The sequence below is a fragment of the Rhinatrema bivittatum genome, chromosome 1, assembly GCF_901001135.1.
Source record: "Rhinatrema bivittatum chromosome 1, aRhiBiv1.1, whole genome shotgun sequence".
NCBI lineage: Eukaryota > Metazoa > Chordata > Amphibia > Gymnophiona > Rhinatrematidae > Rhinatrema > Rhinatrema bivittatum.
The window spans coordinates 483,646,847-483,666,464 of NC_042615.1; the positions used below are offsets into that span (position 1 = coordinate 483,646,847).

Sequence of the window (19,618 nt, forward strand, 5' to 3'; positions counted from 1 at the left end):
TATTCATGGCAGGTAAAAAGCATTGCATACATAATACACAATATCCATATTGTTCTCAAAGATTGATTACTGCAACGCGCTACTACTCGGTCTCCCCGCCTCCTCCACTAAACCACTACAGATGCTGCAAAATGCTGCAGCCAGGATCCTCACAAATACCCGTCGTAGAGACCACATCACTCCGATTTTAAAAACACTACACTGGCTACCCATCCACTATAGCATACTCTTCAAGACACTGACCATCATTCACAAAACCATCTATCAGCAATCATCACTACAACTTACCATCCCTCTCGATCTCCACTCTGCATCAAGGCCAATCAGATCCGCTTACAGAGACTCCCTCCAGGCGCCCCCGAGCAAATCCTCTATTCATAACTCCATTAAAAAATGAGCACTTTCCACAGCCGGACCGCATCACTGGAACTCACTCCCCCCTGATCTACGCCAGGAACAATGCCAGATCTCCTTCAGAAAAAAACTGAAAACCTGGCTGTTCACTCAAGCATATCGCTGAAGAAATCTTCTTCTACCAGCACCGACTATCTCTCCTCCTTGTTCCCCCCCATCCCCCCCCTACCTTGCCACCCAGTCTCATCCTCAGTCCCTCTCACAATGGAACTGTTATACCAGAAACTGTTCATCCAATTATCTTATTATGCCAGAAACTGATCATTCAATTAACTTTTGAAATCTGAACCACTATGTGAAGTACATGCTCTACTATCTAATCAACTGCTCTCTGCTCATTGTTTTTTTACTGTTTAATCTATCCCTCATCTTCTAATGACCAAGTTCTACATTCCCTGTTTTATTGTAACTTTTTCGCCTGCTGTGTTAATTGGTTCTCCCCTAGTTTATTGTAAACCGGTAGGATAAGACTTGTCTTGAGCATCGGTATATTAAAAGAATTTAAATAAATAAATAAATAAATAAATAAATATCTATTTACCCTCCAGGTTCTTCTCCATTTCTCATCCCCCTTAAATTCATCTTAATTTTTACCCTTACGTTTCTTTCCATCTCCAAATCGGCTGAGCCTTCCCCCCTACCTCCTGCCCTCGAAAACCCTTTCCTTTCTGCCTTACCACAGCAGCAGTAGCTGTTCCCAGGAACCAGAGCTTCTCCAGTCTGACTCCTACCCCACTGACATTATCCCAGGCCATCAACCTCATCCTCCAAGGGTCAAATCAGAAGCAGGCTCAGAGGCAGGCCTAACGCAAAGGGCCATGCCAAAGGGCAAACTCCTTTCTGTGCCTCTTCCTGTTCATACTTCGGGACGCCCAGAGTCCAACATGCATCATTTAGGACTCCAAGAGAAGGGGACCCAACTAAACAGACCTGTCCAGTCACCAGAAGTGAATCCAAGGACCAATCTCAGCCACCACTCCAGGACCACTCCCTCCTACGGTCAAACTCATCAGCTCTCCACAACTGAAACAGTAAACTGCTGAACTCTGCCTCCCACACACGTCATCGGATGATGAAAATCCAGTGGTACTGCGCCTGCTCACTTCGAACACTGTGAGTAACAAACTTTGCTCAGGCAACATCTAAAAGGTCTACCATCCCTAGTACCATCCTCATTCCTGCCTCTGAGCTCAGCTCCTACACAGCCCCTGCTCACATCACTTCCTTGCCAGCTCAACCCCTTACCATGTGTCTCATGTCTCACCCATCCTTCCTTCCTCCTTCCCTCCCATTAAGACAATAACTGGTCAAGGCAAATACTTGCCACAGTCCATGCCATATCCATGCAGACAGTCAAGGCCCCATAGAACTATCATCCCCCCCGCCAAGAGCAGTGCCGCATGTTATAACTAAAAATGCCGCCAAAACGCATCCTACAAGCTACTACTTCTCATTGCCAGGTCCATTTACAACAAGCTGTACCTGCTACATGATCAGGGACCTTTGTTTTCAGTTTTTATTTTTCCTGATAATTTATCAATCTTTATTATAAAAAAAAAAAAAAAAATAGGAGAAATCAGTGGAAAAAATGATTTGTTATTTTTCCAGGTAAATGTCTTTTTTGTTCTTGTTGTAATAAACACTGATACATTCCCAGGAGAATAAGATAAAAAACTGAAAATGAAGGTCCTTACACATGACCCTCTTTTTAAACCAATCTGTGGATATTAGGTGCCTGACAGAGATCTGGATGCCGACTCCCCCAGTTTATTCACATTTGCCCTCAAGGGCTACTCTTACGCCCAAACCCCACACAAAACAAGCAGGGTGGAGGAGTAGCAATAATTTTCAGAGAAACCCTTGTTTGAGAATTTGACAAATAGAGACCAACTTCTTACAAATGAACACTCATCCCAAACACAACTTCTTCCTGTTATACTGCCCACCACTGGGTAAAGATAAAAATCTTCATGACCTCCTAACATTCTTGTCTGTGATAATCCTGGAGCACTCAAGAACACTCTTCCCTCTTTGGTGATATCAACATCCATGCTGACAATGCAAACTCAGCATCTGCTAATGACATTCTCACCTTGCTGGAAGCACTAGGCCTCACTCAACTGGTCAACCAGCCAACTCACATAGCAGGGCATACCCTGGACCTGGTACTCACACCACACATCCTACTCCAGGATCTACAAATAAAGAACATCTGAACTACCCCACTATCCTGGTAAGACCACCACTTAATATATCTTGAAATGCATCCATTCTCAACCACAAAACCATCAAAGATAGCAACCCTGAAATTGGCGAGGTCAACTATGCATGTAATCCCTGAAAGTTTTCTACTAATCCTCCAGGAAACAGAAAGAAATGACTCACCCCCACCCACCAAAACTGACCCTGATAACTAAATTTCCGTTTAGCGTAGATTTTTTAATATAGGCAAAATATAAATAATTTTAAATAAATAAATAAATAGAAACAATCACCATACTGGTCAAATCCTGTAACTTGGACCTGGAAAAAGCCATAGATATGCTTGCCCTCAAGAAATCCACCCACATCAAAAAACTCCAAACTAGTATACATCTGAACTGAAAGAACAAAAACAAACAGGAAGGAAGAAGACTAGAGTACCATTGGCGTAAATCAAAATCTCAGACTGATAGGAACAAGTATAGAAGATAATGCAATGTACCATATGGCCATCACAGAAGCTGAAAAGATCTATTTCTCCTAAACATCCACCCAAGCAAAAGACTTGCCAAGACATCTCTTCCTTACTGTCATTAACTCCTGGGGCTCACTATTCTCCTACCCTCTGCTTTTACTATAGGAACCTATTGTAACAAGCTAACCAAATTCTTTATGAATAAAATTGATCACATCAAAAGAGAACTAAACACAATCACTAAAGAATGCCTCCCTCATGAAAGACAAACAACACCTTCCCACTTCTCCAGTGCTTTCTACCCCCATTAGAAGAAGATGTGAAATCTCTTTTCTCCGACCTTCAACCCACAACATGCCTGGAAGACCTCTGCCTCTGTTAGCTCATCAAACAAGCACAATTTGGCCTATTCAGTTGTTTCCAGAACATCATCAACACTTCATTATCTGAAGGACACGTTCCAGAGTGTCTAAAAAGTGGTAAAACCGACATTAAAGAAATCAAGCTTAGACCCAAATGACCTGAGAAATTACCGCCCAGTCTCAAACTTCCCTTTCCTTAGCAAGATTATTGAGAAAACAGTTTTACTACAGCTAACTGACCTCCTAAAAACCACAAATATTTGCACTCTTTCCAGTCTAGATTTAGAACCCACCAGAGCAAAGAAACTGCACTGCTTAGACTAGATGATGACCTTCGACTCTGCTTAGACGAAGATAAATTGCCCTCCTGGTATTCCCAGACCTCTCAGTAGTAATCAAAACCACAGACCACAAAATTCTCATCACCTGCCAAAGTAAACTTGGACTCTTGAGCCTAGTACTAGCATGTTCAAATCATTCTTTCATAATCACATCCAACAGTCTCCACTGAACAAGGATCATCTCAGCCTCACCCCATTCTTTGCAGTGTTCCACAAGAATCCACCCTCTCTTCCATTCTATTCAATATCTACATGGGCCCCACTGGACAAAAACGTCAGAGACTCCCACATTTTCTACTTCTATGTAGATGATATCCAGCTACTACTCCCCCTAGGCCCAGAACTTGTCCAAGAAATCACAAACCTAAACAACTGCCTTAAAAAGATCTAGATTGGCTACACCACAACAAACTGAAACTGAACTTTCAAAAAACAGAGGTGCAAAAAGGACATAGTAATATAGTACATGACTGCATATAACACCCAAAAAGGTCTATCCAGCAAGATGTTTAGGACAGTAACTGCTGCTCTGTGTAGGTTACTCCTGTGCCTCCTATTTAGGGCTGTAACTGCCACTCCATGCAAGTTACCCCTATGCAGAAATGTTGCACCAAAATTGCCACCTGTAATCTCTGTTCTTCATTTCCTTCCTCCAGCTACTATAGAACTTTTGTGTTTATCCTACTGTCTTTTGAATTCCACTACCGTTCACTATTGTTCTTGTCCTCACCATGTCTTCCGAGAGAGCACTCCAGGCATCCATCATCCTTTCTGTGAAAAAATATTTCCTTGCATTATTTCTTAGTCTAACACCTCAGAGCTTTATATAATGACCCTTAGTCCTACAGCTTCCTTTCCATTGGAAAAGGTTAGATTCCTATACATTATTAATACCTTTCAGATATTTAAAAACCAATATCATATCCTCCCTGTCTTTCATTTCCTCTAGTGTATACATATTTAGGTCTTTAAGTCTCATTTCATATGACTTTTGGTATGGAGCCTACAGCATTTTGGTTGCCTTCCTCTGGACCGCTTTTAATCTCTCTCTCTCTCTTACTTTTTTTAGATGAGGCCTCCAGAACTGAACACAATACTCCAGGTGAGGTCTCACCAGTGGCCTGTCCAGGGGCATTATCACTTCCTTTTTCCTGCAGGTTATACCTCTCTTTATGCAGCCCAACATCCCTCTGGCTCTAGACATCGCCTTGTCACATTGCTTCACCACTTTTCGGATCACTGGTCACTATAACTCCAAGGTCTCTTACTCAGTCCATGCACATCAGTTTCTCGCCCTCTATAAAGTACAGCTCCTTTGGATTTCTGCACCCCAAATATATGAATATGCATATCTTGGTACTGAATCCTAGCTATCAAACCTTCAACCACTCCTCAAGCTTTCTTACATCACTTCTCATCTTCTCTAGTCTTCAGGGATGTCAACACTGTTGTAGATTTTAGTGACTACAGCCACGTCCACACAAGAGTTTCCCTGGAGGGTGCAATCCTACCTTTTAGCAACCAAGTTTGCATCATAGGCTTCCTCCTAGCCTCACAACTCACTACCTTATTCCAACTGCACCAACAATGCCAACTTTGCCATGTCTTTGATGGATAAACCAATGCAGTAGTGGTCCAGACCTGAATAATCTCCCACCTAGACTACTGCAACTCTGTTACGATTAGTGGCACATGAGATGGTCCTGCAAGCTGCCACACTTACCCTGATGCCACAAACAGGGCCCAACACTCTCGTGTCAGGAATGCTGCCTGCCGACGCTTCCCAGGACTTCCTAAGGTGTGTGCGCACCCCACATGCCGCTTCTTAAAGGGGCCGTGGCGGGAAAGTCCCTACAGCGCCCTCTGATGACATCACATGCTCCTGCCTACGTAAGTCGGCCCCAGACCCTGCCTCAATGCCTCAGCAACAGGTCTCCTGGTGTTCTTGTGTCCCAGTGCGTACTGCTTCCCTTGTCTTTTTCCTTACCCCTTTCCTTGCTTCTTATCTCGCTCCTTGCCTTGTCCCTCATCTTCTCCATGCTCCATTCCTTGCCATGTTCATTGCCAGCCCATTCTTTGCCTTTGCCTTGTTTGTGCCCTAGCCCTTGTTTCATCTATCCTGTTCTCTGTCTCCCTATGCCTCTTCAGCTTGACTCCCTGGTTCTGATCCCCAGCTTGGATCTCATTTCTGCTGTCTGCCACCTGCCCCAACCTTCACCTGGACTCTCTCCTCCCGGATAGCCCTAGGGATCCACCTAAGACTTGCTGGCTGCCAGAACTCAAGGGCTCAACCCTGCGGGGGAGGTAGCTGGTATAGGCGAAGCTCCAGTCGATCCCATCCAAGGGCTTCTTTGCCAGCTGTTGGTGCAAGCCTAGTGGGCTTGTCCACTAGGTGGGAACCAACTGTACCACAGCACCAAGGGTCCACTTTCCAGCCAGTGTTACAAACTCCTTCTACATTGGGTTACCTAAAAAAACTAAACCTCTGGCTGAAATTCATAGAAAACTCAGCAGCACAAACTAAGCTAAATACCAATATATTTTACAGAATCACCCCACTCCAGACATCCCTACACTAGCTACCAACACACTATAATACCATATTTAATATCCTGGTTCTGGCTTTCAAGGCCTTCAATGGCTTGGCATCACTCTACCTTGGCAACAAAATCACCCTACATATACTCAACTGATCACTGTGCTCACTACCCCAAGCCCACCTAGTGGTACCAGCTTCCAAGGAAAAGTGACTCACAACTACGAAGAAGAGAATCTTCTCAGGAATCAGTCCCACCATCTGGAACTCCCTATCCCTAGAAGTCAGACTCACTCCAGACCTTCTCACTTTTAGGAAGAAATTAAAAACCTGGCTCTTTGTAGCAGCCTTCGGCCCAGAGCCAAAATATTACCCTGTCAATCTCTGGCCCTCAGCCTAAACCCCTAATTGAACCCCTCAAATCAAATCTTGTTCTCCAAGGACCCGAATGAGCCATACTATAAATCACCCACCTTCTGAATAAACAAAATCTTGCTCTGCAAAGGACTTGATTGAGCCATAGTAATAGCACACCCACCACTCGAATGACCCATACTACAACTCTCCCACTTACTGCTACCCACCCCTCCAAGCCACTATCACAGAACTCCTCCAAATTTTGGTATTATAGCATACCGATGTAACCTATAACATTATAATCTTCATTACACACCCTATATCACTTCTATAATAATCTGTGGTTTGCTCTAACATTTGTATCTACAGTATGATTTCCTGTACCTGCTAAACATAATTTATACCTGGTGATTGCTTTCTATTGCTATACTTGAATCTTCAATCACTGATACACCCTATATCTCAGCTATAACCTCTTTTTTTTTTTTTGGCTGTAATATTTGTATTCTATTATATCCTGTACCTGCTAAATGCAATCTATACCAACGGATTGCTACCTCCTGTTGTACTCAACATGACGAACACCCGTTGATTGTCATTTACCGACATTCTCTGTGCCACTGCAGAATTGAACTGCCATGTAGCACACTTTAAACTCTTCTCTTTTAATTCATTATAAATAAATAACGATGATGAGCCCTTCCCACCCCCCCTCATAAGAGTCATTTTCATATCTTTTCTCCCCACCCCCTTTCCTTGGTTCCTCTCCATCTCTTCCTCCCCTCCTTCGGGTTCCTTTCAGTTTCTTGGGGTACAGTACCATGGGCAGAGTAGTACCAGGTTAGGGACACCTGAATGTTTACTCCCTCTCCTGTCAGCTGCTGTTCCCCCCTGGTGGGTGCTTCCTTTATAATTAGGAAGCATTAGGAGCAGCAGCAGCCATAGAGACTGGGAGAGTGTGTTTATATGCCCCCACACTATGGGGTGGCCATCACTGACAATAGCCTGACTGCCAGGGAGGAGGGATAATGTTTGATATGACTTTTAGCAAAAGGATGTCCTGTATTTTGGGGATGTGCCAATGGCCATCCTAAAATATTAGGGAGGGATTAGACCTCATTGCCAGCAATCCATTGGGTGGGGGAAAGGGGGAAATTAGCCTTCACTGTCAAGGATCTATAAAGAGGGATTCGATTTTGTTGTTTGCGATCTGTAGGGAAAATTAGGCCTAACTTTCAGAGATCCATGGGAGCGAATTTAAATTTTGCTGCTAGAGGTTTGTAAAGGGGAGGGGGGACGGGGATTACGCCTCGTTACCTAGAAAAATGGACCTATTTGTGGCTCTAGAGAACCAATTTAGTGCACATCCTTTTTAGGGAATAGCCACGGGAGGCCATGCATGGTCTGAGACCCAGACTGAAAGTTCAAACACAAGCAAAAGGAAGGCGGGACCAGCCAAAAATCAAAGAAAACAACATTATCAGTAAGAGCCCAAAGCCAGCCATGCTGACACCAGAGGAACAGAAACAGCAGGAACTGCACAGGGCACAACAATGGATGCCTGTACACAACTGTGATAATGCTTCTCACACATTAATGTTAGACCATCCTGGAGAAAATCCAAATATCCAGACCCCTACCATGACTATAACACCTCGGCCTTCACAGACAAAGCTAAAAGCAGATCCAACTAAATCAGCTACGATCCTCCTCCACTCTCCCTGCCAGCAGCAGAGAGAAGGTGCAACCAGCAACTAAAAGCAGGGCTCAGACTCACCTCAGCTCCTCCTGCAACTCCATGCCACTCCTTCCTCTGTGGAAAGGCAGCTTGCCCTCACTTCCTGGGGTTCGGTCCTCCACAATCTCAATCCTGAACACTAAAGTCCAGAGGGCAGACACGCAGCTGCTTTGGAAACTGGACACCTTGAGACCGCCCCTCAGAGGCAGGGTCCGTAATTTTAACCCCAACTGGCTCAGGAAGCTCCAGCAAAACAGCAACAGAAAGGAATATGTAGCGGCGGCATCTGCTCCAGTACCAGACTCCCCAAGGCAACTTCGTGAGGTCAGCCTCTTCTGTACTAAGGACAGTATCTATACTCACATCTGACCTTGTTTCTGGAATCCATGCAACAGCACACATGCCAGGAGTGAAGTTCAGGGCTTTTCTTGCAGCACAACTTGTGCACTGAAGACCACATGTGTGAGGGCAGGAATACTGTGCAGATGGCAAATGGACAAGTTGCGAAGTGTTGCAGAACGAACCATGTTTGGCAGTTTACACAAGTTACTTGTCCTTGGTTGTGCTTCCAGCCTTCCATTGTCAGTGACAGAGCCAGGGATTACAACGGAGGCATAGGAAAATAAAGTGACTCCCTCAAAGTCACTTACATAGAATCAATGGCAGAGCTGGGGATTAGAACTGAAGGACTCGCAGATAACGTGACTCCCCTAAACTCATCAAAGCATGACCAGACTTGCAGTGCAGGCACACACACACACACACTCTCTCTCTGCTTAATTACCCTGCAGGTATGCTTTAGTCAAAGTTAGCTAGAAGGAAATAATTTAAAACCACAAAAAAAAACCAAAAAAAAAAAACCTGAAGACAAATACTGCAGAATTAATTTGGGCTCTCAGGAAACTAGCTATTCTATTAACATACAGTATTACAAAATGTCAACAAAGAAACCACAGCGTCTTGATTCCCTTGAGATTCAGGAAAGAGCCTGGAGGCCAGCAGGACAGATCCCCCAAGGCAGGGAAAGCTTGGAAGTGGGTTTTGTTAGTCACTGACAACTCGCTGTTCTTTCTCCACAGCAGTGCTGCTGCCGTTGCAGTGCCTTGAATGAAGCCATGAAACAAGGCCTCTCAACCACTAGCAGCACTAGAGGGCAGCAGCTGATTGTCAACCAGATCTTCTTTCTCTCCTCCCCCTCCCTACGCCCCAGCACAGCAGGGTGTGGAACACTTCCCACAGCTAATTAGCATTTAATAATCTCCAGATCCAGCCTCAGACACAGCGAGAGCCGGTATTAGATAATGCAGGGTACTAGTCTGCTCCAGCAAGCATCACCATAGAGAGGCACAAACCAAAGACACCGTCCCCTTCTCTCCCTGCCAGCAATCACAGCAATCCATCTCATTCCTTCTCAGAGTGCATGTACAGCGCTGCGTGTACTGACCGTGCTTTATAAATAATCACTGCTCAGTGTCTGTACAGCACTGTGTATGCTGATGGCGCTTTATAAATTGTAATCACTGCTCTGTCAGACCGATGCAATACCGTGCGCTGGCCACAGCACACGGCTCAACACGCGATTGCAGGCGCGTCCATAACCACGGATGCAAAACGGGGGTTAGAGCATCCAAAACGCTTGTCCAATGGAGCGCCTAGGTAATAGCGCTCATCCCATGTAAATTCATGTTGATGATGCTATTATCTATTTCCCTCCCATGCAAAAATAAATGAGCGCCCGATGCGCTCATTTATTTAATATCTTAATATCTTTAATATCATGGCGATATTAAGTCAAGGAACCAAAATGGAAGAATTAAGTCAAGGAACCAAAATGGGAGAATTTTAAAAATAAATTGTCCGGCGGCCATAAAATTGAGCATCTGTTTTCCTAACTGGCTGACAGCCACCTTTCCCGGGTGCCCGCTAGGGGCGCACAATTTCCCTAGCGCCTCCTTTATACCGCAACACCTGATTTAAATATTAAATCGGGCGCCTGGGAGAGGTGGCTTGGCGGGTGCTCAATCATGAGGGCCCGTTTAACGCACGCCGCAATTGCATCGGCCTGTGTGTCTGTACAGTGCTGGGTATACTGACAGTGCTTAATAAATAATAATCACTGCTTTGTGACTGTACAGCTTGTGTGCATTGACTGTACTATAGAAATAATCAATAATCTCTGTTTCTGTACAGTGCTTTGTAGCCTAATAGTGCTTAATAAATAATAATCACTGCTTTGTGACTGTACAGCTTGTGTGCACTGACTGTACTATAGAAATAATCAATAATCTCTGTTTCTGTACAGTGCTTTGTAGCCTAATAGTGCTTAATAAATAATAATCACTGCTTTGTGACTGTACAGCTTGTGTGCACTGACTGTACTATAGAAATAATCAATAATCTCTGTTTCTGTACAGTGCTTTGTAGCCTAATAGTGCTTTATAAATAATAATCATTGCTTTGTGACTGTACAGAACTGCAGACACTGATGGTGCTTTATAAATAACTAGCAAAAAATGCCTGGTGTTGCTCAGGTTATTTAGTCTATAACAGCCTGTGTGTGTATGTGCTCATGTGTGTGCACTTGTGTGGGCCTGTGACTGTGTGTGAGTGGGGGGGGGTCTGTGCTTGTGTGTTTGTGTGCATACCTCTGCCTGTCTGTGTGGGTCCCTATGCCTGCCTGTGCGTGCGCCTATGTCCCTGTGTGTGCGCATGTATGGGGGGTGCCTGTGTGTGCATGCATCTGCCTGAGTGTGTGTATGTCTGCCTGTGACAACCTGTGGGAGTTTGTGTGCACTTCTGCGCACTTATGCATGTGTGCCTGTGCCTATCTGGTCCTTTGTGTGTGGGAGCACGAGAGACAGGGCTTCACAGAAAGAGCATATTATCAAACATTACCCGGCATTGCTTGAGTTATCTGGTCAATAACAGCTTGTGTGTGTGCATGCGTGAGCGTGTATGTGTTTATGTGAGCCTGTAGGTGTGGGTGCCTGTGTGTGTGTGCGTGCTCCTCTGCCTGTGCCCATGCATGCGTGTGTGTCTCTGCCTATGTGGGTGCCTGTGCCTGTGGGCAACAGTGATTTGAAGACAGAGCATATTGTCTTTCTATAGTGCACCTTCCACTATTCCGGGAGCCACCTGATGACCACAGACACGATAGTGTGACTGACCAACACAAGCCTTATATATATATATATATATAATCACTACTTTGTGATTATGAACCAACAGTGCTTTATGAATAATGATTACTCTGTGACTGTACAGCTCTATGTATGCTGATAGTGCTTTATAAATAATAATTATTGCACCAAGACTGTACAGTGCTATGTACCATGACAGTGCTTCATTAATAGTATACAGTCCCTACATTGTGAATGGACAGTGCTGTGTTCTCTGAAAACATCAGTTCACCAATCTCACAGAAAGGTCATGTTACTGATCTTGGCACCAAACAGATGAATTCCTCCTGAGCTTTCTGAAAATGCATAAAAGCCTTCCTGTGCTCGTGCGCAGTGCCTGCACTGCCGCAGCCCCATGCCTCGCCTCAGAGAACAGTCACCAAGGGGAGGAGGGAGGGATTGTGTGATTGGTGAACTGTAGTCTAAAGAGAACACCTCTTACAGGTAAGCAACTTTGCTTTCTCTAAAGTCGAGCAGCTCACCATTGCTGCAAACATGGAGTCCCTAGTTAAGTCTTCAGCAAAAAGGGGAACAACAACAAAACACTGCCAATGGATGGAAAATATTTTTTTGTTGAGAAAAACCTTTTCTATTTTATCTTTTTTTTTTTTTTTTTAAAGGGAAGACAACCAGAAATTATAAAATCTTCACTGTGAGATATAGAGTAGGCACTACCCCTCAGAGAAGCTGTGGAGAAAGGACAATCTGAGCCTACTACCCCTTCAGGATGACATAAATGTGTAGACTAAACACCATTTCCCAGCCTCGATGAATGTCGGTGGATGACCAATGTCAGCAAAGCCCTAAAACTGACCAGACATGAATCTGGGCAGATGCCACACCTAGGCACTGATTCAATGTCAGTGTGCAGTGAGCATGGGGATGAAAGCCTGTTCCCACAGGCCTCGCGTACCCCTGCACAGAAGCCCAGAGAGAACAGAGCCTTGTGAGCATGGGCTTAGTCCCTGTGCTCATTTCCAATTTGAGGATCGGGTCCTTGGAGCCAAAGTCTGGGGAAAGAGGGCAGTGGCAGCAGGAGGGGTGTCTTTGGAGGTCTGGGGCAGGATTGTAAGGCAGTGGGAGTGGGGGGGCAGGAAATTTGCCACCACTGGCACAGGCCTAATAGGCCTTTGCATAAATCCAGGCCTGCTCTTGACATACCCCGCTAAGGGCAGGCCTTTCTGGACATAATAGGAGGAGATACAATCTGTTATCCGCACTCTCAGGTCTATTATCTAAAGTATCTAAAAGTTAAGTACATAAGAACATAAGACTTGCCATACTGGGTAAACCAAAGATCCATCAAGCCCAGTATCCTGTTTCCAACAGTGGTCAATCCAGGTCACAAGTACCTGGCAGGATCCCAAGGGATAGATAGATTCCAAGCTGCTTATCCCAAGAATAAACAGTGGATTTCTGTGTGCAGATAGCACTCTTGCACTCCAGGGAATGAAGAGCCTTTTCATCTTTATGAAGATGTGGCCTCGGGGAATATGCTAGATGGACCGATTTAGATGGAAAATCAGCTCTACCTTAGGCAGGAACAAGGATTATGTACACAGCACCAATCCAAAATTCGGTATAAGGTGAATAAGTCACTAAGGCCTGGAGTTCACTGACTGCAGGCTGAGGTGGCAATCATCAAAAATGAGACCTTCACACAGGCCCAGTGGCTCAACGGCAGAGTTGTGCACTATCATGCAGAGATCTGGGTTTGACTCCCTACTCCGTTCCTCCTCTCTCTTGATCGATGTGGGCTAGGAATGCTGCAGAGGGAGGTGGGAGGGGGAAAGAGAGTCCTAATCATCATGCAACAGTGACACCTAGTGGCTGGGCTTACGGTCCAGGACTGCAGGGGGTCTGGAAGGAGCCCCCGGTGTCTGCTGCTGAGAGAGAACTCAACTTGCAAAGACTGCAGTAAAGTAGATTGGAAAGGGGATATGAAATAGAGGGTAAAAAATCCCCAGACCCCTGGGCAGTTGGAAATGAAGGCTCATGGAAGTCCAAAGGGGCAGAAGGAACCTGCCTGGTCAAAAAGAAATTTTCACAGGTCAGGTACTTGAGTTTACAGGAGTCTAGAGTCTCAAAGGGGGCTTTCATCAGCTGGGTAAGAACCAAGCTGAGGTCCCATGACACGGGGGGAGGTCTAATGAGAGACTTCAACTGAAATGAGACAATCAGAAGCTATATAGAAATGGCGTATCCGTTTTACATGTTGGTGAGAAGCACCAACTGCATCAAGGTGAACCTTAAGAGAGTTGTTTTTTCAGCCAGACTTTGAAAGAAGTAAAGATATTCAAACAGTTTTTGAATAGGACAAGACAAAGGATCTAGGACCTTGCCCGCACACCTTTTGATAAACCTCCTTCATTTAAAACCATAGGACCTCTTAGTGAATTCCTTTCTAAAAAACAGATCTTTGGACACCTTTTTGGAGAAACAAAGAGATCATATTACGTCCCTTTCAATATCTAGGTTGTGAAGACCAGAAACTTGATTTTGTGGGGCAAACATTTTCAGGTTCTGCATGGTCAGAATTTCTCGACTTAATTGGTTTCCTCAGGGACAAATCCCAGAGAAGTGGAAAACACATCTGTCTTGGCCAAAATATGAGGATCATAGTTCCCTGGTACCTTCTGAGTTTTATCAAGGTTCTGGCCACCAGAGGTATTAGAGAATACATATACAGAAGATCTGTCCCCCCAGTGAACTGAGAAGGCATCTGAATAGGGCTACCATTAGTCATCTTGTAAGAGGACATGTCCTCCTTTTGGGCTCCTTCAAGTGTGTCTTCCAGATTATTTTTGTTTTTAGGAAAATGTCCTCTTTCTCATGGGGAGGAATCCTTTTATGTGCCCATGACCAACACAGCACCCACAATGGTGAGACAAAACATCTCCTGCCTATTAGTCAGTCTGGACACATGAGGGTGCTAAAGAGAGGGATATAGAGAGAGGCACCAGACTTCAGAGGCAGAAAGTTTGTTCTGCATAGCCGATCTTCTCTCTTTTTCTCTCTGGAACTCTCCACTCAGTTGCTATCCCCTCTGAGGCCACTGCAACTGCTCTGGGTCCCTGTAGGGCTACCATGGCATGATCTCTCTATCCAGGTCCACTGCCCTGCTTCCTTGGTTAAGAGAAATAAAGAAGACTTAGGTTAGGAGGGAAGTGACTATCACTGATACACAAGTTCATTTTTGTTTAAAGACAGTTCCTTCATTCAAGAAAGAAAGAACTGGAGAGGAAGGAAGGAGGTAGTAGCATACTAATCTGTGACCCACTGGAGAACAGACTGAAATGCCAAAAAGCAAGTGTCACTTTACCGAGGAAACGAAAACAAAATTTCCTTGCTTTCGGAAGGGCCAGAATGACTGGGAATCTGAGTGCTTAGTTTGCAATCTTTTATTATTAATATTTTAATATTTAATACATTGTATAACAAATTATAAGAATTACTTTTTGAAACTCAGTCAGTGAGATAACGTAATATAATGAAAGCAAAGCAGGAAAAAGTAAATCACTGCATTTAGTTCATAAAATAGAGAAAGATCAGTACACCATAATCTACAAAATGAAAAGAAAAATATGAGGGTAACACGGCACACAACAGTGAACCAGTAGGTTATTAATTTGGCACATCTTAAACTAAGCACAAGCTTGAGGGCTAACAGAAGTAGCCTTATTATAGATAAAAAGAAAGCTGAGAGGGGTTATAAAAGATGTACCTAACCCTTGGATAATTATAAATTTGCACAAAGACTTTAAATAAAACAAACCCCGCTATCTGTAATCCCTTAGGTCTATATTACAAAAAAGATTGTCTTCTTTTCTGGGTCTCTTTCACTACATCTGGAAAAGCCCTAATTTTTTAATTGTAATACAACTTATCCTTATACCCTAGGAAAAGTTTATTAAACTCCAGTTCTGTATCCTATTCCATGGCAAAATTCACTATTAAAATTGAATAATCAATCATTTCCCCATTGAATTTCATCAGCAGAACCAAAACATCCAAGCTATCAAAAGACTGTGCAGGTGGTCGAGAATCCTCAGCCCCTGGACTACTCTTTCAAATAATAAATCCTGTACATCGGAGGAAGCAAATCCATAGGAATAGACAAAACTTCATTCATATATTGACAGAAAATCATTATTGCTGTCAAAGAGGTGACTTTAGGAAAATTGCTAAACCTCAGTATCCATCTCTGAACAATATTCTCCATGTTGTCCACTTTCTTATATAATATGAAGTTATCCATAATGGCAATGTCAAGCTCCACAAATTTCACAGCCTTTGTTCCTGCCAAATTCCCTCAGTTGCCTCTCGAGGTCTTCTTCACTTAGCTTAAAATCTTGTAACTGAACAAATAATTGGTGAATTTGACCTGACAGAGACTTCCCCAGGTCAGAAAGAGCCCTCCACAAATCATCTATTGTAATTGCTAAGTATTTCTTTAATTCAGATGGAGGGTAGCTTAGGTCTTACCAAAGGTTACAGAGGATGTATTGCTTAATATTGGGAGGTCTAAGGGCTGGATATGCTTCTGGTGAGTGATGATGAATACCTTCCCCCTAAAGGGGATAGGGCTGAGGAGGGAATATAAAAAGGGCCCGGCAAGGCACCACAGAGGGAGTTTCTGAAGCTTGAAGACCGGTGTAGTTATGTTGCGAGAGAGAAGCAGTTAAGTTGAAAGAGCTGGGAGAAAGGGGGAAAAAAGCAGTAAAGATTAAGAAGCTGAGAGAAAAGTACTCTGGCCTGGAATTTGTCTGTGGAAGGAAGAATACTTTTCCCTGGATAAGTCCAGAAGTTAGACCCGAAGCAATTGTCCACTAGAAGCAAGCGGGAGGATTTTTGTTTTGGTCACCTACCAAGTTGTAATAGGGACTTCAGCTAAATTTGCAGCCACTGAATATTCAGCTATGTTCAGCAGCCGCTACTTAGCCAGATAAGTATTTATCCAGCTATATAGATAGCAGAATATCTTGGGGGCAGATTGAGGTGGGGCTACTTATCCAATTACCTTAATCAGATAACTGCCAATATTTGGACTTATCCAGTTAAGTTAACTGAATAAGTTAGACCTGCTTGATAGCAGGTCTAAAGTTAGCCGGATATAATTTATCCAGCTAACTAGCCATGCCACTGAATATCCCTTCTAACAGGCCGATACAGTACAGTGCGCTCCGGTTAACCCACATTTAGAAGCGAGTATTTGACGCGCTAGCTTTACCCCTTATTAAGTAAGGGGTAATAGTGCCTCGAAAATGCGCGTCCAACCCCCCTGAACGTAATAGCACCCGCAACATGCAAATGCATGTTGATGGGCCTATTAGTTATTCCCTCGCGATTCAGTAAGTAAAATGTGCAGCCAAGCAACACATTTTACTTTCAGAAATTAGCGCCTACCCAAAGGTAGGCATTAATTTCTGCTGGCACCAGGAAAGTGTACACCCTCTGACTTAATATCATGGCGATATTAAGTCGGAGGTCCCAAAGTAAAAAATAATTAAAAAATAATAATAATAAAATCGGCCCGCGGCTCGAAAACCAGACGCTCAATTTTGCTGGCATCCGGTTTCCGAACCCTTGGCTATCAGCGGGTTTGAGAACCGACGCCGGCAAAATTGAGCATTGGCTGTCAAACTCGCTGACAGCCACCACTCCTGTCAAAAAAGAGGCGCTAGGGACTCGCTAGTGTCCCTAGCGCCTCTTTTTACCGCGGGCCCTCATTTAAATACTGAATCGCACGCACAGGAGAGTGGCCTGTGCGCTCGCCCGCTCTCCCGTGACTTTTACTGAATCGGCCTGTAAGATAGCCAGATAAATTTGAATTTTGGGCCCACAGAGAATAAGGTCTGATTATTTGGAGAAGTAATTTTTGGAGGAATATTGAACTTTGCATTCTTGTGTCTGGAGTTTTTATACAATTTCTGTGGTGGGCTTTGTTTTGTACTGGCTGAAACTTGATTTTCCCTAAGTAAACTTTTTCCTGTTTGATACACAACAGTTCTATGAACTGTGTTTTCTATTTGGAGGTAACGTTTGACCAGTTGGCTTTGCAAGTGTACCCTCCCCCCATTCCACGGGACCCAGAAACTTTTTCCCCACCCTGGTTGAGTAAATCCAGGGCTAGGAAGTGAACCCCTTGTGAAGAGTGGGGGAGGGAGGGAGGGAGGGGCTACACAAATAATTCTACACTAAAATTGACTGGTGAAATCTGTGCATACCTAGGGGTAATATGTTATCCAAATCTTCCCTAAAATTGGCATTTATCTTACTTTGTGAATCAAACTCAGCTCTGATGCCCATTCCTCCACTGCCAATCCTTGTCATCCTTTCTGAGGCCCTGAGACAGAGCTCATCTGTCCTTCTCCCTCCATCATTGCAAACACTGCATCATCAGCCAGAACCTTAGTGCCCAGAACACTCAAATGATTTAATGTCAGTTGCAGCAAGGTAAGGTGCCCTTCTGACTCTAGGGACACCTCAAAATCCAGGGTTGTCCTGCCACTCAGTCTCACTAGGAAAACTACCCCCTGTTAGAAGAGCTGCAGGTGCTGACGGAGTTGATGTCTGTATCTGTGCTGGAGATCTCATAAAGGAGTCAACTGGGCCTCAAGTAACCACAGTGACAGATCTGGGAGGATAAATCTGAACCCTCGCCTTCTTCTTCTTGCCAATATATACGAATGCCAAGGCAAACTTGAAAAAGGTAAAATGCCCAGAGATTCGACCAGCAGAATTTCACTGTGGTGCCGCCATCTTGGATCTCCTAGTTTGTAGATCTGGCAGGATGCATTCTTGACACAAATATACATGGGCCCAATAAGACACAACCCAGGATAAAATAGACTGAATAACATGTAGATTGTCAGCTTGCTAGCATATTTGTTTTCTAAGTTATGTACTAGGATAATATCCCAACAAGCCTACCCAGTCTAATCTCCACCCCCCTCACCCCCCTCAGCCCATACCTCATTGAACCTTTTGTATATAGACCCCTGGGCCCTTGTAAGTATATAGACCCTGTAAGTAACCCGTTTAAGCCTGTATATACATACCTGTAAATAGCCTGTTACAGTTTTAATGCTTCTATTTCATTGTCCTCTGCTCTATGTATATTCCTCCCTGTTTCCCCCTCCCCGTTGATTGTAATTTCAGCCTTTCAGTTACAATGTGAACCGGTATGATGTATGCTTACTAATGCCGGTATATAAAAGTTTTAAATAAATAAATAAATATCCCAGGAATCAAGAGTTCAAGGCAGACAGGGACTCACATATGGATGGATTAGGGTGGGACAGTCTCCTAAGGGAGCCTTAAACCCAGCAATACATGGGACAAGCCTTCATACCCACTCAGCCACCATGCCACCTCTTTATCTAAAGTTAAATTATATAATGGCTATTTGTAAATACTGTTCACTGTACCTGATAAGCATTAGATATAAAAATGTGCTGATCATTATTTGTAGATGAGACATTAACAGTTATGCACAAGCTACACTTGTTTTGTTAAATAAAAATTATGTATGCAAACTATTGTGAGCTCATTTTCTGGAAGTGTCTTTTTTTTTTGGAATTGGAAAAATAGTAGGCCAATTTGCCTTCTGATCTCTTCCTAGAGCAGAAGATTTGTATCTTTCTCATTTGGGCTATTGCAAACAGCTCTACCTCAGGTGTGCCTCACTTGAGAAGGATTTTGTTGGCTACATCCTGATCCAGGGTGTTGACTGCCTGCCAAGATGCTGCATCTTCCTGCCAAGTAAACAGCTCTTAGAGTTGTCTCATGATAGAGGGACTAGTTCCACACCTTCACAAAGAATAGATCTGTTTGCTTCTGCTTGTTCAGAAAGATCATGACACTTTGTACTATGACAATTCTGTTGGCCTCTTGACTTTAGAATATTTAGAAGGTTGATGTGTAACCTCTTCTTCTGAAGAGATCAGGGGTCTTGGGCACAATTCCTTCTAAGCTGTGCGCATGCACACAGGTCCTGACTCCTGCACACATG

The 19,618-nt window shown here is 43.9% G+C and overlaps 1 protein-coding gene across 3 annotated transcripts in view; it reads right to left on the reverse strand.

The window, feature by feature from the left end:
* IQSEC2 (IQ motif and Sec7 domain 2) overlaps nt 1-19,618 on the reverse strand; it is a 415,732-nt gene that overhangs the window by 207,398 nt on the left and 188,716 nt on the right. The window contains exon 1 of one of the 3 annotated variants that reach the window (XM_029607460.1): nt 8,465-8,614. The exons of the other annotated variants lie outside the window; for them this stretch is intronic. Coding sequence (XP_029463320.1) covers nt 8,465-8,487 — 23 coding nt within the window. The 5' untranslated portion in view covers nt 8,488-8,614. Of the gene's footprint in view, nt 1-8,464; nt 8,615-19,618 lie in introns of those variants that run through there. 3 annotated transcript variants of the gene reach the window in all.